The following is a 24,912-nucleotide window of genomic DNA, read 5'->3' on the forward strand; positions in this document are numbered from 1 at the left end:
AATCCCCCAGCAGAGGCTCAGTAGTTCAGTTTGATCTTGGGGAGTCTGATTTCATTGCTTCATACCACAGAGTTGAGAATATTTGGCTGGCAGTAGTACAACAGACTCCCACAACCTCAGCCCCCACTAGGACCGATGATTTAATGGGGATGCTCTCGCATTACATATGTGATTTCTTTGACATGTGGTGGAATCATTTTCATACATACCGATGTACACCTTTTGGTTTCATGTTTTGATGCCTATGCAAGGCTCAGTGTAGGTCTGTATCATAAGTGTTGCCTATGGTGTACCCCATCCCATATGCTGGGTTCCACTTACCAGCTTCTTGTGCCTGTATTCCATTCACTCATCACCTGAGATGCTGTGTGAGCATAAACCACCTTTCTGGAGTTTGGGTAGGGGAGTATGTCCCTTTCTCTCAATCACTTAGTCCTGTCTCTCTCCCTCTGTCTACCACTGGGAAAATTTATTCTGAGATAAAGAAAATGAGAGCATCCCTTCCTTGTGTTCCCTCTCCAGATACAAAAGAGAGAGGAGACCTTTATATAGACACTCAGACTCAAAAGATACATATGGACTGGTCTCTATTATTGTTTGGAGAAAAGTTGGGTCATCCCTATCTTGTCCTGAGAGATTCCATGCATGTGGATTGGAAGATTTTGAATTTCATTCTTTATAGTTCTAAGAAGGTGGACATTTTCAAAAGTCTGCAGTGACAGCCTTATAGATCAGTCCAAGTCATAGATTCGTGTGTTGTGTGTTGTGTTTGGTCTAGATAAGACAGAGACCATATCACTTTTTTCATTGCCACTGGATAAGGCATCCAAAGTTTTGAATAGGGTGAAGAAGAATGTTTCCTTTGTCACTTTTGTCCTCAAATTCCTTAACTGCCTGCCTACCTTAGTTCTTCCATTTCCAGTCCTCCCATGTATATCTGTCACTGGAATAGCTGCAATACCTTCCTGTTTCTGGGATCAAGGGAACTCTGGACCTTTCCACTGGGTTCTTCAGTAACCTTTCATGCAGTTAAGTGTCATTTGACCATACTTACCCTGCAGCTGAACAGAAGGTTGATGAATGGTCACGCTGAATAATGTAGTTTTAAGGATGGTCTTAGACAGGCCAGTCTGTATGTCCCTTGTAATGTGAGGTCCTACTTAAAGAGACTATGTATGTTGCAAAGATGTCCTAAACAAGAAACAAGCATTGATCACGTTGGTGGGTCTCTACACTGCCTGCAAAATATCCTGAGATAAGAACCACTCTCAGGATGATAAAGACCCCAGCTGTTAAGCAGTGTTTCCTCTCCTGGCTGTACTGAGGAAATCTTCTAGAAGGATAGTATCACAATCATAGCAGTTGCTGTCCTAACTACCTCACAGAACTACCTAGAAGTGTGATTCTTCATGTTTGCCCCAGCTTTTAGAACTATCACCACAGTTATATGCAAGTACTAGATTAGCTGTGCTTGATGACCTTTTTAAGCCTAGCCAGTTTCCCTTTTTGTGCTCAAAATAACCTATCCCATTTGGTTATAGGTTGGGCCTACCCATCCCATGGCTGATAATGCTATATCACTCCTAATGAAGATAACTGGGATCATACCATAGATAATACCAAACCATGAACTGTTGGTTCTAGGTGAGGTCACACATGGTCATATCTTAGAACTGTTAAATCTTCTTTCAAAAACAGATCCTTCCAGGAGCCAGCCAGTCTCCACTAAGCTCTTAGTATATGATATGATTTCCACTAAGGAGGCATAGTGCCTTTTCCTTCTTCAAAGAACGGGTTATGTTATTACCTTTTCATTTGGAGGATGGGAAGATCTCTCTGACAACACAGATTTCAGTGCCTTCACTAAAAACATCTAATATAAAAGAAGAGAATGCTTTACAAAGAGATAATTCCTGTGCTACAGCAGGTCACCTGGATGGTGATTCATGAAGAGATTGATGTCTTTTGGAATATCACTGTCTGGGATCTGTAGAAGAGATTCGTTCTTTTGGCTGTGGATGGGTTTTGCTTTCAGCATATTGTATTTCTGTTCACTCTACTGTGTGTACTGAGCATTTACAAAGGAATGTGTAGAGATGACCAGTGTGCTACAGAGCATGCTGGAGAAAGAAATTCTTGTGCTCTCCTATCTAGACAGTTGGCTCCTAATGGATTCATCAAGGACTGCCTAGTAGGAGCTCTTACTTTGGCTTTTCTATAGTTATAGGACTTGGAGAACTCAAACTGGTCCCAACCCAGAGGATTGGCTTCAGGGAGCAGAGTTGGACACATCAGTTTTGATTATTCTTACTCACAGACAGGGTCCTTGATGAGGTCACACTGAAGGGTCAAGGTGGGGGATCCTCTTGTGTCTTCTGGGTTTTTGGTTACTCGAATCTTTAAAGTTCTGTTTGAGTGCCTGGAGATGAGGATGTTCTAATGGACAGTGGGTAGTCAATGGCTACAAAGCCATCATGCCCTCATGGCCTGCTGTTAGCATTAGATCCCTGTCAATGGACTGTGGAGTTGTGAATAATTTCCACAAATATTACTTTCCTTTCTGCAACTAGTTTTATCCTAGATTTCAAGACAGACACTTTATTAATGAGCTGGAGAACTTATCTGGTATTCCCCTTTTTTTTTTCAGGGATAATGAACTTCCCCATGAAATGGGGAATTTCATATAAACCAGATGGTTCTGAGCACAAAGCTCTGGAAGGGAAGTGGAGACCAGAACCCTTGTTTTCCCATTTAGTTGACTGAACCCTGGTGTGCTCTTCAAAGGACAGCATGTGCATGCGCAATATGTGTAGAGAGGCAGAGCAGTTCTGGTAATGGGCCGTAGACTATAGCAATCTTCTTAATGCTACTTGTATGCCATGGAAAATGAACATGCCTGTGGGCTTCCTTAGTTGCAATTGTAGCCTTTTTCTGGAAAACAGAATAAAGGAGACCTGTGCAGCTAGTATCTTCTGGGAGTGTGCACCTGAGATCAAAGTGGTTGTCACATGGGACATTGTGATTTCTCTATTTCTACTTGATTCGGTAGGGCAGAGGAGAATTTGTGGAGTACTTCTTTCTTTTGGCATGGAAGAGTCCTGTTAACCTTTCTACCTTCAAATGTTTCCATCTCTTCAAGCAGAATTCAACAAAGGAACGCGACTTAACATTTTTACCACTTCATGGATCAGAGGGGTGTGGTTCAAGGCTTTCCTATCCCAGAGAGTACAAGAACCTATCGCAGGACAAGTGATACCTTCCTTGGTTGAGGTAACAACTGACTCCACCCCACAGTGTGGCTTTTCACTGAAATCTTGTCCTGTCCGTAGGACTTCCAGCAGAGGCCTCAGAGGTGACTAATGCTGCCGGAAATCTTCCATCTGTATTTGTTAAGTGAAAAAGGGTATAGGTGAAAGTATTTTATCTTGCCTCAAATGGTTAATTGGTTGGTGATCCTCACCTGGAGTAGGCAACTATTGGCATGTGTCTGAGTTATTCCATTGCCAAGGTATGTGGTTCAGGTATCTATAGGTATCACATCCTTCTAGAAAACACAAGTGTGGCTTCACACCAGTTGCTTAAGCAGTTTTTTAAACAGCCTTCTGCACCTTTTCCCACCACTGAAGAGCATTTCTTACTCCTTGGAGTTCTAATTTACAAATAGGTTTGACAGTCCTTGATTCAGATAGCTTGATTGATGGCTCTGAATTTCATGTCTTGAGAGTTTCTTTGATTGATGGCCATTACCTGTATTCATAGGATCTCTGAACTCCAGCTGTTATTTGTAGGAACTCTGGTCTTTCACAAGGAACATGTACTACTTGGGATCAAACCAAGTTTTCTCCTGAAATTTGTTCCAGAATTTTCTACAACCAGTCCATATATTTGTACATTTCCTTGCAGGTGGGAGAATGAAAGGGAAAAAGAATTTTCCATATCCTTGACTAGCTTAAAAGCTACCTGAAGAGGGCATGAGTTCAGGAAGGTAAACCATTTGTTTGTCTCATTTGGCTATGATATGAAGAGGCATACAAAAGACTAAACAACCTGTATTCATATGGATTGCTGAAGGCATTGTCTTTTCCTCCCAGGCATTTAACCACCCAATGGAAAATTATGCTGCCAAAGGCACTACATGGGTATGGCTACTTCCCGTGCCTCTTAATGTGTCTTTTGCAGGCATTAATTGCATGGCCACTTGGTCATCATATCACTGCTTTGTGAAGGATTCCAGACTATAGTTCCAGGAGATGGGCCTCCTTTGGCACCTCAGTGCAACAGGACCTGTCTTTTTGAGGTATTTTCTTTGTTTGTTTTGGCCTTCCTCCTGTCTGGCTTTGCAGTGAGAGGCTTCTTCACAGCAGTTGCAGATTACAGAGGGCCTTTTGTAGGCAGATGTAACAAAGGTGCTGCACTCACATTTTTCAGGTGATTTGTGAGAAAGCCCTCTACATTGAGTTTTTATATAGCACAGTCACATGTTTACACAGCTTATCCGCTCTATGAAATACCTGTGGATTGATTTTCCAGAACGTCAGGCAAGTATATATTTATTTTGTGTGTGTGTGTGTGTGTGTGTGTGTGTGTGTGTGTGTGTGTGTGTGTGTGTGTGTGTTTGAGGTTGTACTCTGTTAACGTATGGTGTCAAACTGGAGAGTCTGGGAATTCAGCATTGTCTCCTGGCATGGTGCATCATGTTGTCATGATGTATTTTGCAAAATGCTCGCATGCCCCAATCAATAGAGCTAGAGACATTTCATAATTGTGCCAACATTTGAATATCCCAAAAGAAAATCCTAATCTATCACTTAATACAGACTTTCTGAAAATCAGCTTATATAGTGGCACATTAGGCCAGGATTCATAGAGGTATACTGCACTTCTTTGCAAGCCACACCCAGCTAAGTGACACTTAATGGCAGCTCATGAATATTCAGATCAAGACATGCAGCACTTAAGTGCTGCTTGTGCTTCAGGGTATTTAAACAAGGAGTGCCACAGTCATGCAAGTGGGCCTAGCTATGCAATCAAACTGTGCTGGTAGAATCAGGCATATAGTGAAATATATACACAGTAATGCAAGGCAAAATCCATATAGCGGTCAAGCACTACATTATATGATATCAGAATAGGCAATGTGAACTCAGACTGATGCATCTTAGTATAAAGCAGTACTTGTAGCAGCTTGACTCATTTCTTACTGTGTCACTAGGCAGCATGGCACTTGATAACACATAAAAAGCTATGTAGCCATATAGTATCTGCAGCTTCACTGCAATGATATCCACATCTGTGATGCAAAAAAGGGACGTAAAAAGGGTGTTAAGGAAAGTAGAGAAAAGGGCAAGAGTAAGCAGGGGGCACACGCAAGCACAGCACATAGGAGTGTGCACTCTAGTGGGGGGAGGAGAACAACTTTTGTTTTATGGTCATGGGCCTCATTTTATCTTTATATGGAGAGGAGGGAAGGGGATAAGGGTGAAATGGAAAACAAAGTTGGAAAGGAGTTAGGATGGTATATGGGAGCAGGCAAACACAGAACAATACAAGCAAGTGAAGGTGCAAACAGTAGGAAGGTGAGACCTGGGATGTCAGTGTGTAGAAAAAAATTATGGGGATTGGTGGACAGTGCACAGGCTATGGGGTGGGACACTAGAGGAAGAGAGGCATCACAAGGTTGTGGATAAGGTGGGATATGAGCAGCTGATACATTGTCTCTCATCCTTACCCAGAGAGACATTACAAAGATCTAGCATCATATGATGGATCAAGGTGGTTGATGGTTTGGGCCACACCCTCCCCGGTGACCTGATGGAAGGAAGTGGCCAGCTGAGAGCAAATCTGCAGTCTTCTTCAGGAGGCTTTCCCATCTGGCCAACATATTTGTCCCCTGCTGTCTCGCAACCAACCCCTGCCTCTTCTGCAGTAGGGCCACCTCAGGAAATGCAGGAGGACTACCTGCCACAGAAGCACTGGAAGCCCCTCCAACAAGGCACTTCCAGCTTCATTACCCTTATGCAGCTGTGCCATTGCCTCAGCAGGGGTGGGATAAAGCAAAGACACCTACTGAGTAAGTAACTATAAGTGAATGTAGAACCACAAAAGAGTCCCAGTCCAGAAAAATGAAACCAATAATCCAAAAACTGGACAGCGAAAGGCACAAACTGAAGGCTGATAAAACAAATTTATTTTAATGCCACAAGAGGAAATGATACATGCGTTTTCATCTAAGAAACCCTCAGACTTCTTCAGAACAGTCAATAAGATGCCATATCATATGAACAATGTATAAATTAAATAAATTAATGAGCAATCAAACACTCAAAAGCACAAGTATAAAAACATACTAAAATATGTTAGAATATAAAAATAAGAACATACTTATAACCATGGGAATGAAATTCATTACTAAAAAAAGTCTTATGATTTCCTACACTAATACTGATGGAATAATATAAATCCTGAACAAAGTTAACTTAAATATCGGTTGTTTTACCAGCCTTCAGCTTGTGCCTTTCTCTGTCCAGTTTTTGGATTATAAGTGAATGTAGCCTTATAGTGGGCTGAATATATTTAACAGACCCATTAGCAGTTGTGAGGTAAACTAACTGAGGTCAGTCATGAGCCTGTTCTGTCATGTGAAGAAGGTGATGTGGTTAATGTCTTTCTGTATTCATGGTGAAAGCAAAGCGGCACATGAGAACATTGATAACTGTAAAGTAAGATGGTAGATTGACTGATGCAGTCACATACATATTTCCCATTAGCGGTGTGATAAGCAGCATGAAGTGTGTGTGTGTATGTGTGTGTGTGTGTGTGTGTGTGTGTGTGTGTGTGTGTGTGTGTGTGTGTGTGTGTGTGTGTGTGTGTGTCCCTGGCCATACATTAAGATACATAAACAGAATATGGCACAGTTATACATTGAAATGCAGCAGGTGTTGTACAGACAGCTGACAGGACCTTGCTGATACCCACATGAAACATATTACATGTGTCACCACCTCCACTTTAGCATGACTTGGAACATCCAGACTGTAAAATAGAGTCATGATCCATAGATTAGTACTAAGCTAACTGCCCTTGCAGGCTATTTTAAGTCTAGCCAATTACCCCTTGTGGGGATCAAACCCTGCACCTTGTGTCTGTAAGGTAAATACTTTAACTATTACACCAACCTCCCACCTTACAACAAATACATAATTACTAAGAGAACCTTGGAAGGTACTACAAAACAGTCCCAAATCTGATGCAGGAAAAAAAGAAGCAATGTTAAAAAAAAAAAAAAAAAAAAAAAAGTAAGCACTGCAGTTACTTTACTGTTCTAAGTGTTGTTGCCCAACCTTCTGTCTCTCTCACATGGAGATCATCAGGGTTCGTGTGCTGGCATTTTTCTCTTGTCCTGGTGGTGCCTGGGTCTGAGGGTGATTCCTCAGCCAGGTTATACTAGGCATCTTTTTTAAATGCACCACCACTAAAGCTCAGAAGGTGCTCATTAAAATGGCCTTGAAGGACTTAAAGCATAGCCTTGTTCTCCTTCATGCACCTTTGGGCCACTATTCAATTGGCACTGTAAGAAGCTCCTATTCTCCAAAATGTCCTCTACAAACTATGTCACTTTAACAAGGAACAAAATGGTAGTTTATGAATAATGAACTGCATTGTGATTTCTGCATCATAGCTACACATGAAGTAATGTGAGGTGCATACCCCTGCAGATCTCCAACATGAGCTAGTGGCCAAGGGCTATTAGGAACAAGCATCCACAGTAAGCTGCACGTTATGCAGCAGATGTACAGCATTTCCTAGATAATCATGCCTCCTGATTGAATTGGGCTATGTGTCTTGCATGTAAGTGTAAAGATGTGTAGTCTTAAACACTCTGCTGTTTTCTAGGCTAAGTCATATAAATTTGGGAAGCCATCCTGTATACACACACACACACACACATATATATATATATATATATATATATATATATATATATATATATATATATATATATATATATATACACATATATATATATATATATATATATATTTATATGAGATACAACAACATTATTTGGCTCTGTATGCAGTCTGAGGAGGCACTCATTACTGTGAAAGTTAGTGGTTAGATGGAATTCACATTACAAAAAGATTAGCCACAGGAATGTGTGTGTCTGCATGTGTAGATAGTACAAACAACAAGATAGCATACAATATCAGAGCAACATGTCCCTGTACATGTCAGTCACTGTTATGATAATCATATGACTTGTTTGAGTTATATCTTGGCCCTTGATGGTCAGTGCAGCAGTCATATGTCTACATGTGTCCCACCCCAAGCATACAAGAGTAAGGTTGTATCACAGGAGTTTACATAGGTGATCCCAGCATTTGTCAGCAGGGATGATTGCCTTACCCTAAACATACCTCTTGGCATGTACATCTGCTGAACATATTCTCATATGTCTCCTGCAACTATCACATGTCATATCCCTACAGCCGTCCCTTTAATTATAGTATAGTCTAAGTAACTTACCCCTTTGTCTGCAGCTGCTGTTCAATCATTCCCAATAGTATACAGTCTATAGCTCTATGCCATGTGGTCACCAGAATCTACATGTCTGGACGACACAGTGAACAGCAGAAACTGGCCAATTGCAGCTCTGCTGAAAATGATGCCCAGCTGTAAGGACCTAAGACATATGGGCAATGCCTTTTGGGGGAGAGGTGCTGACCATTTGGGGGAGAGGTGCTGACCCTCCTTTATGTGGTGAGGTGTGGCAGGCAGTGGCCCAAGGCATAAATGTTGTGGGGGATACAGTTGTGCTCAACAGGGAGTATTTTAAGTGTGTTACCAACATAGTAAGACATGCCAAGGCAAAAACACATTCCATTGCAGCTGAGAGGTTGACTACTGGGAGGAAGGGCACCTGGCAGAGGCAAGTTGAAAGAGAGGAGCTTTTGATTTCCCTGCAGCGGGATGCTGTTTTTTTTACTATTCCCAGAAAAGTGGACACTGACTTCAGGATGGACGCACCTGTATGTGTCTTGGTGAATGGTTCACCAGGTTAGTCCCTCTTATGCCAGATTTTTGTACAGTTTAACTGCACATAAACACTGTAGGCTGATCACTGTAACTATTGGCTATGTATTGTTTTAGGTACATCAAGTATTCAGCCATGCCAGGATGGCAGTAGAAGTAACTTGGGCTTGTATGGTACACCTTGCATGAACACCCTTAGTATAGCCAAAGTTTTTGCAAAGGTACCCATGCTTACTCTGTCTTGTGTTTTTTTTTTTTTTGTGCATGTTTTCTGAGGACAGAGCACAGCTATGGTGACACTTGTAAAGCCCTGTCTGATGCTGGCACTTGTGCTGTGGCTGATGTTGATGACATGCAAATATGTGTGTCACAGTCTGATGTCACAGTGGTACTGTCAGTCTTCATCCTGGTTGAGTATAAATTATGTTGAAGGCGGGGTCTCATCCACACAAGAACATGAGGCTGGTTCAGTTTAAGCACTGACCTTCAGTAGTAGGGAAAGGTACCCCCATGGATCCAACCACCAGTGATATGACCATACTGCATCTGAAGTAGGTATACCCACAATTTCACAGCCTTGCAGGGGCACCCAGTTCTGTCATGGGTTGGGGTTGGTCCCTGACATAAAGGTATCACTCTGAATCAATCAGATGATGTGCTGCAGTATTTTTCAGTCACGGTCTGCTGCAGCCAAGTCCTGCATTGACCCCCTTACTATGTTAAGTGGCATCAGTGAGATCACAGGGGGCAGGGGCTCATTGAGTAGTCTCATGTGGTTAGTATTGCATGCACCACTTTTATGTCCACCTCCGTATAGAGTATTGCAATTGCAAACTAAACCACTCACAATGGCAGTTTTGTCTGAGGTAATAGGGTCATTGTAGGGTACATGCCAAGTTTGGCTGTGCATGAAGGGGGGCTTGACAGTGTATGCAGTTTAACGTGTGTCTGAATATGTGCAAGACTCTGCCAGCCCTTGTCATGAGCAGGCATGACATTCAGTATCCACTGGCAGGACATCTTATGATTGGACCACAGACAGGTCATATTCCCACAGTGGCACACCATCCCTTTTAGCAGGGATCCCAAGTCCTAGTACATCATGCTAGTGTTGTGGCTGCAGCTCTAATTCACTTAGTGCCACCCTGACCACATCACAGGAAGAAATTGTCTATGATGCAGAGTACCCATCATCTCAACACTTCCATTTTGCACATCTGGCCACAGTCACATAGTGGGACCCCACCATCCCATCACAGGAGGAAAATCTGTATCACCCAGACTACCTATCACATCAAGACCCCATGTCAGAGTCCTGCAATATGCTGCCCAACCAGTGTCTGTATATAGACCATTATTGTTGTGTCTGTAATCAGCTGCACAAGACAAACATGACCCACACCACCCGGTCTCCTTTGTGGTAAATGTGGTAATGTTTGATTCACAGTTTCCCTTGACCATGCAGTAATGAACAGGTGTTGATAATTACACCACATACACCATGTTTGATCTGTGTGACATTGCACTGTTACTGTGTACTTATCAGGGTCTATTGTACTGAACTAGGTCTCACTTCTTTAACAGCACTGCTGCGTACTGTGCCTTTCGCTATTAGGAAGTGTGGTTTTGTGGCCGATGGTTGTTGCTGTTCCACAAAACTCTTTGGACAATATCATTGGTGTGTGTGATCTGACTGTTTCCCATATCCTGAGGCAGGCCGGCCTGTCTCATTGCCTCTATATTATGGAGCATGCAGCATGCCAGGAAAATTTTGCAGGCTGTGGCAAGGTCATAGTTGAACCCCCCCCCCCTGCCAAATATGTCAAGACAACAGAAGCAGGCTTTAAGCAGGCTGAACATATTCTCTGCAGTGCTGTGGGATTGTGCTTTTGTGTTGTTATACTGAAGTTCCCCAAAATCTTTAGAATGCATATGCGTGTCATAATTCAGGGTTGTAATGGATAGCCAGCATCAGTTGCAACTGAGTGTAAACTTGTGGGGGAGAGTTACTATATGTGAACACACTATAAGTGTAGCAGAATACCTTAATAGTAGATACAGTGCCTACAGTTCGCAACTAGGTGGTCCAATGAAATGTTAGTATGCAGGAAGTGACAGCATAGCTGAGACTTCTGCCAGATATGTGAAACGTGCACTACCTGGGTGCTGTGAGAACACATTGGTTATGATCCCATGTTTGTCATGCACTGCATGGCAGTTCACAGCATGGTAGTCTTTCCTATTCAGAAGCATTTGTACTACATGTGTACTGTCAGTGACACCCAATACCTCAAGGAATGGCTGTTGTCACACAAGGCATGCAAGGTGTTACTTGTGTCTTGTGGTGCCCTAAAAAGTCATGTATGATGATATACATATGGTGTGCACATTGTGTTGGAGAACTTGAGTATTCTGGTGGTGGATGCCTAAGAAATACCCATTTCTCTATGTGGTCTCTAAAAGTTCCCTGTAGATAGTATGAAAGGATATATACATACTTTGAGTTTCACTGTTGTAGGTACACCACACATTCCTAGTGATGTCATGTGTGGGTGACATGTCAGCCAATACCTGCACAGTGTCTCGATCAACCCTAAAGTGATTATCTCTTGATTGGTGAAACTGTGGTAAGTCACCAACTGACAGTACTATTTACACTGGCATCAGAGTAAACCAGAGAAAACAGGCAGCTCTAAGGATTCTAGTACAGTACTGCAAATCAGCTGCTGCAGTGATGAAATTTTGCATTTTTATAATCTGGCACAAGTTTCCTCTTTGTGATGAATTATTACTGTGTTCACCTTACGTACATTTGAATGTCACTACAACCTCATTTTGCGACCCTGTTTTATTTGCCTGCCATTATGCAGCTGTTCCATTTCAGGTATTTAAAAATTAAGGACACATTATGTTTGAGTCAGTGTCTGGGACTTTGTTTAAACAAATGTCAGGATACCTTTAACAACAGGTCAATGAAGTTTTTCAAGAACATTTTTAAATAACATTTTTATAAATACTACATTTTTACAAATATTTTAATAATAGTTTTTGTAAATACTTCTTACCTGATAAATATTTGTTTTACTTCATGTTTTGTTTACTAGTTTGCGAATAACTTGCTACTCGGTCATTGCACTGTTGATTATTTTATGAATGTGATTAATCATGTGACTATTTTGTAAGACTATTTAATTCAGCTGTGCTTAATTGGTCTCACCCTGATGAAGCCCTATGGGTATGACAGGAGAAAGTGTTTAGTCTCTTTAATCTTGTGAATAAAGTGTGGTTCCATGATTGCTGCAGTTTGGTGGTGATTTTTTTTTCATGTCATTTAGCTGTTTGTATGTCTTCTGTTGTGCATTTGAGCACACTCCGCTTTACTGTGCTGATGAACTGTGAATCACCACTATACTGTGCTAGTCTGCTTATGGACAATTCTGGCACAGGTGTGAGCTTCATATTACACAGCTGTGAATCACAGACGTGTATGTTATTTCCGGCTTGAGGACACAGCTGAATCTGGAGTGTCAGTTTGGAGTAAAATGTCATCTAGAAAATTGCCAGTGGCTATAGAAAGCCTTATTTGAAAAGAATAATAATAATACTACTAATAAGAAAAAAAAATAATAATTTCCAGAGAATTGGCACATCTGATTCCATTGCTGTAGCTGAAGCTTAAAAAATGTGAGAAATTAAAAAGTAGTACTTATATGTGCATGTAATTTTTAACACAGGGATATGAACCTGATGCCAGTATGATGAAAATAGCAAATCAGTATTCCAAAGAGGTAAGCCATATTTTTTTTTCAATTACATGTTACAAATGGATAACACAAGATGAAATATAATTCTTTTTTTTATTTTAGTTTGAGACTAAATTGGTTTTATCAAATGACCCCATGGAAGCTGCAAAGGGAGCCAATGTTTTAATTACAGATTACTGGGTGGGCATGCAGCAGGAAGCAGAGAGAGAAGAAAGGCTGAAGGCTTTCAGTGGTTACCAAATCACAATGCAGGTACTGTGTTGCATGGAAGCTTACAATTTTGTTTAAAAAGGCAAATGAACAGTTATAACTGACTTGATTTATCGTTGAAGGTGGTTTTATGGTACACGTCCAAACATACAAAACTAGAATAGTGTAATGTTGAAACAAAGAGGTAGCTGAAGAGCACTCATATTCATTTCTGTACCACTATTCAGAAATACTTGTACAGAAATGAATACCACTACTGTATGATCGATCGACATTTCCGGATCACTCTCCCTAACACAATGCTCCCGGGAAAGCTGCTCCTTCACCCCACTATTGGTACATTACTGCTTTGAAATGAAAAGTTTGGATGTGGCTTTTCCCGAAAGTATTCCTGCAGAGAGCACGACAACACCCCACCCCCCCTGCAACTCCAACTTATATTTTCTAACTCTGGGTTTACATAAGTAAAAGAGGAATTAAAAACAAAATCACTTTTGAGAAAAGCCATACTTTTGCATTTCATTTAAAGAAGTCATTAGTTTACATCTGCAAGAATGCACGGTAGAAACAGAGGCAGCCATTTTCTGATGTTTAATAACTGCAGTATTCTTTGAGCGTGAGTTTTGTGAGCTAACTGTGCTATTTTCTTGCTCTGTTAGGATGTCTTCTTCTCAGTTTCTGGTGCAGAATCTGATTGTTTACAACAAATTGTCAGGTATAATGTATGCCATAGCTCGAAAGAGGTTATATTTAAATTCATTTTTATCATTATGTTTTTAATGGGAACAACATACCTTTCTGCCTCTTCCAGTACCTAGCCTTCTTGGATACAAAGTTACTTTTATACACTAGAATCTCTTCTAAAACACTTGGGTTATAAATGTATTTTATCTGTCTTGAAGACTCTGTGAATGTCAAGACAGGCACCAGGAGTATTTTGCTCTTATCAAGTGGTAGCAAGACACCTTGTTAATTAGAACTGTAACTTTGCTTTCCAGCTAATGTGAAAAGATTGTCACAGCTTGCTTCTTATTTAACCTCCTACCCCATTCTTTCCATCTGGCTTATTGGCTTCCCTGCATAGAAACAATCAGAAAAGTCTCTGAAGGAATGTATTAATATTTCTACTTTGCATGTCCTTGTTAGTTGTATGCACTACATGGACAATGCCTTTAATACATGGCCTGTAGTATGATGTCACATGCAATCTATGTGCGCTTTCACTTTGTTAGTTGTCAGAAGGCACAACAGGCTTGCTTGCATTCTTTTGGAAGCTGCAGATTTATTACTGCACTTAGAGGAAACCCTGAGATTGCAAAGCATTAACAGCATCCTCTTACTCTGCAAGATAGGTTCATAGGTTCATACTAGGCTATCTGCCCTAGGGCATTTATAAGCCTAGCCAGAGTGTGTTTGGCTTTCGCCACCCATTTTAAATGAATTTTGCTATGCCCTTTTTCGAGGTTAGTATACTGTGCCTCTGTCTAACAGTGACACAGAAGTGATACCCGGGGTAAACCTACGATCTCCCATCCACTCATCAAGATTCCTCTTGAAGAGAGTCAATGAGGGACTCTGCCTAACCTGGACTGGGATTTTATTCCAGAGTGAAGGGAGCCTCTGGGTTATAAATCTGTCTGTCCAACATGTCCTATTTATTTCAATGCTGAGGTTCAAGTCTCTTGAGTGCGTAGCTCGACGGGATTTGGATTTTCTGAGGTGCAGCATGTCCATTAATTCCAGGTTGGACGTGGCTTTATACGTCAGGCACAGATCGCCTCTGAGCAGGCGGTATGGCATCTGTTTGAGCCCTTTGATCCTCTTGGTGAGGTACTTTTGGGGTCTTTCCAGTTGCTGCAGGTGTCTGGTAAGGTACATCCCAAAAGGGGCATTGTACTCAATTATGGGCCTGATGAGGGATGAGTAAAGAGACACGATGACCTCCCCTGATCTAGATGTGAATCCCTTCATGATTAGGTGGGCTATATAAAATGTTTTTCTAACCACTTTGGCCACGTGGTTGTCCCTAATTACTTCTTCCATACTTTATGAATTACCACCTATGTGGTAATTTGTGGGCACTTTGTTTTTGCCAAAGGGGATGGCTATACACTTTTTGCCATTTAGCTTGAGGCCATGGCTCTGGCACCAGTTGTCTGTTTCTAAGAGGCCCTTTTGTAGGATGCTTGTGTCGGCTGGAGAGTCGATTATGGAACCCAGTTTGCAGTCATCTGCAGACTTGGTCAGCCACAGTCCTTCCATGTTGGCCTGTACGTCCGAGAAATATATACCGAACAAGAGAGGTCCCAGGACTGAGCCTTGTGGGACGCCACTTGTAACTGGTTTGGAGTCTGACATGGCTCCAGCAATTCTAACCATGTGGGTTCTGTCCTTGAGCCAGTTTGCAACTCATCTAGTGACATAGGGGTTTATATTTAAGCTGGTGAGCTTATCTATAATGCCCGAGTGGGGTATTGTATCAAAGGCTTTTGCGAGGTCCCGGTAGGCTGTGTGGACCACCTTCCCCTCGTCAATGGCCTTAGTGACTGTTTCAAAGAAATCAACCAGGTTTAAGAGGCAGGATCTGCCCTTAACAAAGCCGAACTGGGTAGGATCCAGTGTCTGTAGGTCCCCAATATCTTTATTTATGAGGTCCATGATGATCCTTTCCATAGCTATGCAGACCAAGCTAGTCAGGCTTATGGGACGATAGCTTCCAGGATCCGTTGAGGCACCACCTTTGTGGAGAGGGACCACTGTTGCTGTACGCCACTCTTTGGGTACATATCCTGTAGTAAGGTAAAAGTTTTATGTTTGGGTTTAGCTCTTCTTGGAGTTCATGTAGGACGCAGCCCGGGACACCGTCTGTTCCCATTGATGCTGTGTTTTTTGCTTTGGAGAGGGCGGCTCTTACCTGAGCATCTGAGATGTCAGGGGGGCAGCACTCTGCTGGGATAGATATTTGCCCTTTTGGTGGGGAGGGGGGGAGAAGTTTGCGCTGAACCTGTCAGCTAGGATGTTGGCAATGTCTGTGGGTTCGGTGTATTTTTTGTCATTTTGGACTAATTCTGAGCATATCTGGGAATTCCCACCCAGGTTCCTAACATAACTAAAGAAAGCCTTGTGATTATCCTTTGTGTCCTGTGCAATTTTTCTCTTGAAGCTGGCCTTAGACGATTTTATGCGTGCCCGTAGTTTTTTGCTAATACTGATCAGAGATGCCTTCCCTTTTTGGGATTTTGCTCTATCATGTAGTAGCTTCCTGCTTCTATTGTATAGATTGTTTATGGCTGGGGTTCACCAGACAGGACGCTTGCCTTTGGAGGAATGGGTCTTGGTTTTATTTGGGATTGCATGATCCATGCATTCCTGAAGGTGTTCATAGAATGAGTTTATAAAGGATTCTGCGGTCTGGGCCATATTTTCCACAGGCCCAGGGGCTTTGAAGGATTCCACCTCGGTTTTGAGGAGTGTGAAATTTGCTTTAGAGAAGTTTTTCACTGTGGTTTTCTGGGCACGGGGTGGGGTCGGGATGTGAATATCCAGTGAGATTAGTTTATGGTCTGATCTTACTAGTGAGGGATACACTTCTGGTCTGGAGCATAGAGTCCCCATGCTGGTGATGATCAGGTCCAGTATGTTTTCCCCTCTTGTGGGAGTGGTAACAAGTTGTTCCATAGCATTTGAGTTTATAAATTCTAGGAACCTTTGGGCTAGGGTGTTGGAGCTAGAGTAATGCTCCCAGTCTATGTTTGGGTAGTTGAAGTCACCCAATATAATGGTGTTTGGAGAGACCGTCATATTTTCCACTGTTCTCAGGAAGGCCGAGTGGGGTTCCTGGGTTTGGGAGGGTGGTCTGTAGCAGGCTATAAACTGGAAGGCAGTTTTACCCACAGTTAGTTGCACATGGATAGTCTCTGATGCTTCGTGCTGTGCCACCAACCTGGAGGTGTGGGTATCTTTGACTAATATTGATACTCCCCCTCCTTTTGTGGTTTGGTCCAAGTTTTGGGGCCGAAAAGCATGGTATGAGGTATAACCTGGTAGTGCTGGGGTGCTCTCGGGAGCCTTGAACCAGGTTTTTGTTACTGCACAGGTATCGATGTTCTCCATGCTAAGGAGAGTTTTGAGTGCATGCATCTTGAGGTTTAGACTTCTGGCGTTGAGTAGCATTACTCTTAGTTTCTTATCCCTTGTGATACCTATGGAGGTGGGTTTGTCTTTTGAGCCTTGCCTAAAAAAGGCACTATGGGGATGGCAAGAGCCTTTGCCAATATCCAAAAGCCCAGGGGTGATAGGTGCTAGCCGTCCCTAGTGAAGCATCATGGCTTGTCGAGCATGTCATCCCAGGCTGACAGGCATTGGATCCCCTTTGAATGACACCAATAATTAAGCCAATTGTTGAAATTGATCATCTTGTCTTCATATTGTGGCATCATTCCTGGTGAGGGTAAGATGCTACACAAGGTCAGGGTCATACCGGCCTGGGCTACATGCTCAGAGAGCTCCTCTATGTCTCTTTTCATGTAGTCCAGGGAGGTACGTCTCAGGTCATTCAAAGCAGCATGGACAATGACTGAGTCATATTTGTACTTGCCTTGGAGTGACCTGAGTGCTTGTGTTATGTGGCAGATCCTAGCGTCTGACAGGCAGCTCACCGTGACCTTCTCCTTGTTCAGCCTGGTGAGCGGGACGTCAGTATGCCTGACGATAGAGTCACCTATTACAAGTGTATCAGGTGTGTTGTTTAGCCTTAAGGGCTGTGACTGTTCGGCACACTGGCTTTGTGAGCTATGTGTTGCACGTGTTTTGTTTTGGGGTAGCGGTTGCTTGGGTGTCTGCTTTGGAGGTCTATGCTGCTTAGGCAGATTTTTATTTAGAGCCTCCAAGTATGTTTTTGTGTGTTTATTTGTTTGGTTTGCTGTCGTGGTAGGTCTATGTGAGACTGGAATTGTAGTGAGTGTGGTTTCCTTCTCCTCCTGACTGGTTATGCCAGTACTGAGTTGAGAGAGCTTAGCCTCCAGTTTGGCCATATGGTTGCATCTTTCACATGTGTTGGAATTTGTTGGGAGGAGGAGGAGAGGGTTGTCTGTGTACATGAGGCAGTTGTAACATTGCCTCAAGATTCCCAGATTCACCAGCTGGACCGGAGAGGAGATTGACAACTGACCTTTGGACATGCTAGAATAGTATTGGGAATTCCTTTATAATTGAAAAAAAGGGCCAATGGGGAACAAAGTACTCAAGGGGAGTTTGTGAGGGTGTAGTGCTTTTAATTTTTTAGTGCTGACTTATATAATTGCTTTAGTGAGCAAGTGCCAGGCTTAGAGTAGGAATAGGGTGTTTATTATGAGAACTAGATCAGTTCTAAGGGAAAAAGTGAAGAGCAGACTTTGTGGAGCCGAGAAAGGTTTAAACCCAATTAAACGGAGCTGCCTGATGCTGCGCTATGCGCAAAATCGTGCAAAGCCGTGCTAAAGCGGGTTTTATACAGGAGGACTTGAAAGAGCTAGAAATTGGCCCAAAACGGCCAATAGACTACCAGATTCTTGTGCTGGGAACACTCCTCCAGGGATAGATAGGCTGCTGTAAGCTCCCCACTGCCACTGGTGAACAAAGAAGCCTCCTTTTATCCAAGAAAGGAAGTGGGCATCACAGGAACTTTCCAAAAGTCCAGAATACAGCAAAGCCTGTATTAGGACTACTCTAGGTCAGGAAAGGTGGGAAACAAGGATAATATACATATATATATATTTTTTTCTGTTTTTGCAACAAACAGCAGGAAAATGCAATAAATATATAACAATGGCTAGCGCACTTGAGTGTGTAGCCTCAACAGGTAAATGCAACAAACAAGACAAACTTTAAATTACAAGCGCAAAAGCGCGCTAAAGCTGGCTTTAAAGCAGGGGGTTAGAAAGAGATAGGAAATGGCCCAAAACGGCCAATAAGCTACAAGTCACTGGGCTGGAACCACTCCTCAAGGGACAGATAGGCTGCTCAGAGCTCTCCACTCTCACTGGTGAACAAAGAACCTTCCTCCTATCCAAATAAGGATATGGGTAACACAGGAACTATGACACAGCCCAGATATCAGCAATACCTGAAGACTGGACTATTCTAGTTCCGTAAAGGCGGGAAACAAGGATATATATATATATTTTTTTTAAGTAGCAGAAATTAGGTACAGAAACACAGTAAATGCTTTAATTCGGCTAGCGCACTTGAGTGTGTAGCCTACCAGTTGCCTGTATCACTCTGCAGGACACCACGAGGAGCTGTGCGGAGTTGTATACAATAACAAACTTTTTAAATCACAGATTCACTAAAAAAAAAAAACTGGCATTTTAGGCAGAATTAGTTAAGAGAGCAAGAAAAGCAGAAAAGTGATACTTAATCACTCCAAAGTCACTCTTTTGTCTCTCTGCTGCTGCAGACTTTGCAGAACACTTGGAAGGCACTTGCTGAGCGGAATACAAGCGTAAAAACTGTGCAAATAAGGTTTTTATAGCAGGGAAGTGAAAGAGATAGAAATTAGCCCAAAATGGCCAATAAACTACTAACTTCTGGGCTGAAACCACTCCTCCAGGGACAGATAGGCTGCACAAAGCTCCCCTCTCTCACAGGTGAACAGAGAAACTTCCTTCTATCCAAGTAAGGTAATGGCAACAAAGAAACTTGTAACAAAACCCTGGATTCAGCAATAACCTGAAAAGTGGACTATACTAGTTCAGAAAGGTGGGAAACAAGTATATAATTTTTTTTTTCAGAAAATAGAGCAGATACAATCAAAATTAGCCCAAAAAGGCCAATAAGCTACCAACTTCTGGGCTGAAATCACTCGTCCAGGGACAGATAGCCTGCTCAAAGCTCCCCTCTCTCACAGGTGAACAGAGAAACTTCCTTCTATCCAAGTAAGGTATGGCAACACAGAAACTTGTAACAAAACCCTGGATTCAGCAATAACATGAAAACTGGACTATACTAGTTCAGAAAGGCGAGAAAGAAGTGTGTGTGTGTGTGTGTGTGTGTGTGTGTGTGTGTGTGTGTGTGTGTGTGTGTGTGTGTATATATATATATATATATATATATATATACTTATACATATATGTATATATATTTCCAGAAAATAGAGCAGATACAATCAAAACAACACTTTACCCAATTGACCAGTTAAAAAGCTTAAAACTGAGCTCTCTTCCAGCAGTCTTCAATCAGACAAGTTCTAACTGCACAGTCCTGCCACTAGGGTACAAGAACCTTCTCCAAAAAACATGGCCTGGGTCAGTGCACAATTCATACAAACAAACCTTAATCCAGCCGGCCTGAATCTAGTCTATGCTACAGCAAACAAGGCGTACCAATTTCAGAAAGAAACAGTTCAAGTAAGCATGCGCAATAATCCTTTAACCAGAAATTCCCAGCTCAGAAGGGCAGAATCTAGCCTCTCCTCCCACAAGAGTGCAGACCACAAACCTTCTTAATGTAAAATAACTGGCCTGAAGCCCAAGTCCTTAACTTAGAACTAATACACTTTTAGAATAACAGACACTGAGCCTTCAATCAGCAGTTCCCAACTTAGAAGGATGTACGCTACCTGTCCTGCCACAACAGTGCAGACCACAAACCTTCCTAATGTAAAACAACTGGTTTGAACCCCAAGTGCTTAAACCAAGGGCCTTAGAATAACAGTTACAATTTAATCAGGCTACTAACAAGCAGTAACAAAGGCAGCAGAATAGATTTAATTGAGCACTTTTAAAAGAGGCAAAAGCAAAATAAGGTAATAAAGTAGGAAGAAACACAAATACAGTAAGACAGATGAAGTGCAAATTTTTTTTTTTTTTTTTTGAGATGGAGGAAACAGAGCAGATTAAGATACTATAGGGGAATGCCCTTCCCATGTGCTCTCTCTGTACACTGCAGAGGAGATGGGACTGATAAGAGTATCCAAAATCAAAATATGATCTCACTGTACTCAGTTGAGTGAGCAAATGAGATGGGTCCAGGAGGAGTGTGCAAAAAGAGATTTACAGCAGGGGCGGGCAATTCCAAAGCCACCCAAGATTAACACCACAACAAGAAACAGGGAGGGGGGTGGGGAACTACTGCAGAGATTCAGAGACACACACAATATTTATTGAATCCAAGACACACAATATTTACTCACTCAAATCTTAAATAAGTGCAGAAAATATACTTAAATCAGCTTATGTCCAGTTGATGTATGCAGATAAGTCTCAGTAGCCAGCAACTCAATTTAAAATGATTACTAGAAATGTAACCAACACAGATTTTAATGCTAGCAGAAACCCCCAAGCTAATTAACACTTAACAAAGGAATTTCACAACAGTCTAACAACTACTGCAGAGATTCAGAGACACACACAATATTTACTGGATCCAAGACACACAATATTTACTCACTCAAATCTTAAATAAGTGCAGAAAATATACTTAAATCAGCTTATGTCCAGTTGATGTATGCAGACAAGTCTCAGTAGCCAGCAACTCGATTAAAATGATTACTAGAAATGTAACCAACACAGATTTTAATGCTAGCAGAAACCCCCAAGCTAATTAACACTTAACAAAGGAATTTCAAAACAGTCTAACAACTACTGCAGAGATTCAGAGACACACACAATATTTACTGAATCCAGGACACACAATATTTACTCACTCAAATCTTAAATAAGTGCAGAAAATATACTTAAATCAGCTTATGTCCAGTTGATGTATGCAGACAAGTCTCAGTAGCCAGCAACTCGATTTAAGATGTAGGGAAAAGAAAGCAATCTTGCCTGTTTCACTCTCTAAAGATAGCTTGCATTGATCTCTCCATTTGTACAAAAGAGATCTTCTCAGCACACTGGAAAGCAGTGGAAAGATAATTAAGTATGAATTCTGCAACAGTACGTGTAAATTTAGTCTCTGTCTTTATATGCCCTGTAATTTCTCTCCCTCTCATTCTCTCTCTGTCACACACACTTATGATCGGATAGACACACACACAATTAATCCTCCCGCCCTTTGAGTATCCATCTTGGCTACTGGAAAACATCAACATTATTGAATTACCCATCGGTACAGCTAGAATAAATGGCATTTAATTTAAGGGAAGTAAATTCACACTGTACTAAATTCTTAATCTGATCACATTTAAACATAAGATGAATGGTCTACGGTGAGATGTTGGAATGACAGGTTCATAGGTAAGTACTTGGCTAGCTGCCCTTGTGGGCTATTTTAAGCCTGGGCAGTTTCCAGCAAAGGTAAGAATCAAATCCTGTACCGTGTGTCTTTGAGATAAGCACCTTAACCATTATTCCAACCCTCAACCCCAACTGTTGAGCATCCATTCATTGTACTGCTGAGCTAGGGAATTAAATGTTAAATGTAGAAATAAATATATATATATAAAGTAGAGGACTTTGCTTATTGAGGAGCACATCATCGGAGAAAGGTGGCGATTTGGATAACTTGACAAAATGAGTATCCCCCTTTTCTCTGATGATATTTGACCTTGGAGTTGTTTCTTTAAGGTTAGGGAGTTAAGGGCAAAATCCTCCACAATGCAGAGGGACATTTTTGTTTTCAAACGTCAGGGTTATAAATGAATTTATATTTGTTGGAGTCATGTTAGCAAATATAGGGTCAGATTCAGTAACACCTGCACTAAGTGTACACCAGTCTGAGTGACTAGATAACGCAAGCATAACTCCCACCTTCTTCCTCCTAATTTTAGTTTTCCTACAGATTTTCTTGCAGCCTTAAATACTAAGGGTATTCATAAATATTACACCAAAGTGTAGACTACATGTACACTCTTTCTGAGATAAAAGACAGCAAAAAATGTGGTAGTGATGTTCTGGAATACAGACTGTCTGCACTTAGTGTAGGTGTTACTGAATCTGGCCCATAAATGTCTTTTGTTTCCACCTTTAAAATCAACCCTCCATTAAAATAGAGAGGGTAGAGGTTAAACGAGTTCAGAGACTCCATACAACAGCTTACTTACTGAATGATTATGTTTTGATAAAAAGAAATTTCATTAATCCAGTGGGCTATTTTCAGTGAAGTGCCAGCCACTATGCAGACACATTACCATGTAGAGATTAGAAATCCAATGTACATTTCTTTTTTTTTTTTAAATATTGTTATTGGAATTTTATATACAGGAACAAACACATAATAAAAACAAATTACTAATTATATTATATATATATATATATATATATATATATATATATATATATATATATATATATCATCATCATCATCTTCTTTCGGCTGTTCCCTGTAGGGGTCGCCACAGTGGATCACCTGTTTCCATTTCTTCCTGTCCTCTACATCTTGCTCTGTCACACCAACCACCTGCATGTCCTCTCTCACCACATCCATAAACCTTATCTTAGGCCTTCCTCTTTTCCTGTTACTTGGTAGCTTCATCCTTAGCATCTTTTTCCCAATATACTCAGCATTCCTACTCAGCACATGTCCAAACCAAAGTAATATTGCCTCTCTGGTTTTGTCTCCAAACCTTCCAACCTGGGCTGACCCTCTAATATACTTATTCCTAATCCTGTCCACCCTCGTCACACCCAGTGCAAATCGTAACATCTTTAACTCTGCCACATCCAGCTCAAACTCCTGCCTTTTTGTCAATGCCACCATCTCCAACCCATATAACATAGCTGGTCTCATTACCCTCTTGTAGACCTTCCCTTTCACTCTTAAAGGTACTTGTCTGTCACAAATCACTCCTGACACTCTTCTCCACCCACTCCATCCTGCCTGTACTCTCTTCTTCACCTCTCTTCCACACTCACTGTTATTCTGAACTATTGACCCCAAGTATTTAAACTCATCCACCTTCGTCACCTCTACTCCTTGCATCCTCACCATTCTTCTATCCTCCCCCTCATTCACACACATATATTCTGTCTTAGTCCTGCTGACCTTCATTCCTCTTCTCTCTAGAGCATATCTCCATCTCTCCAGGGTCTCCTCCACCTGTTCCCTACTCTCACTACAGATCACAATGTCATCTGCAAACATCATAGTCCATGGGGACTCCTGTCTGATCTCGTCTGTCAATCTGTTCATCACCATTGCAAATAAGAAAGGGCTCAGAGCTGATCCTTGATGTAACCCCACCTCCACCTTAAACGCATCCATCACTCCCACCGCAGACCTTACCGTTGTCCATACCTCTCAACCTGGAAACATCAAAAATCTGGACAGGGCCCATGAAAAATAGGTACAAATTTGTACGCTGATTAACATCTAATTTGCATACATAATTACGTAACCCCACCCACTCCGATGGAATTGTGGGATACCAACCTTCAAAGGCAAACTGAAGAACAGACAACTAAAATATGGCACCAGAGTCCCCTTGCAGCCATCCCAATGTCCCATTACCTGGCTATTTCTCCCCATTTACCATAAACACGAATGTGTGCATACTGCTTTACTTCTACAATGATTATTTGCATTTTATTTTTACATTTTACAGCACAACAATGCAGAAACACTAATGGACATCAGGTAAACAAAGCAATACTGTCTCACAATGAAAATAAGCTTGGCATTAAAACTTCTCTGCCCTTGAAACTCACATTCATTGAAACAGCATTGAAACCCACACCACATCCAAAGAAAATGCATCTGGCCAGTGGTGGATAAAGATTACCTTTGGGCTGTTTTCAAATCATTGGCCCCTTGTGCACAAAACAAGAACCATACATGTTTTCTTTTCTTTGATAGACCTTCCTGACTTTATTAAATTATATTCCATGTATAATACAACACACTTGTTAGAGCGCATTTTAAATTTATTATTTTTCCAGTAGGCTGTACTGTAGGCAATGAAAGAAAATGCATGAACCAATAATAACAA

At 41.6% G+C, this 24,912-nt stretch overlaps 1 protein-coding gene across 1 annotated transcript in view; it reads left to right on the forward strand.

Moving 5' to 3' along the window:
* LOC122802617 (ornithine transcarbamylase, mitochondrial-like) overlaps positions 1-24,912 on the forward strand; it is a 479,979-nt gene that overhangs the window by 329,215 nt on the left and 125,852 nt on the right. Inside the window, exons 7-8 of the mRNA XM_044072308.1 lie at positions 12,768-12,821; positions 12,900-13,049. Of these exons, the coding sequence (XP_043928243.1) occupies positions 12,768-12,821; positions 12,900-13,049 (204 nt within the window). The remainder of the gene's footprint in view (positions 1-12,767; positions 12,822-12,899; positions 13,050-24,912) is intronic.

This window comes from Protopterus annectens, chromosome 5.part0 (genome assembly GCF_019279795.1).
Source record: "Protopterus annectens isolate FY-2018-M chromosome 5.part0, PAN1.0, whole genome shotgun sequence".
NCBI classification, from domain to species: domain Eukaryota; kingdom Metazoa; phylum Chordata; order Ceratodontiformes; family Protopteridae; genus Protopterus; species Protopterus annectens.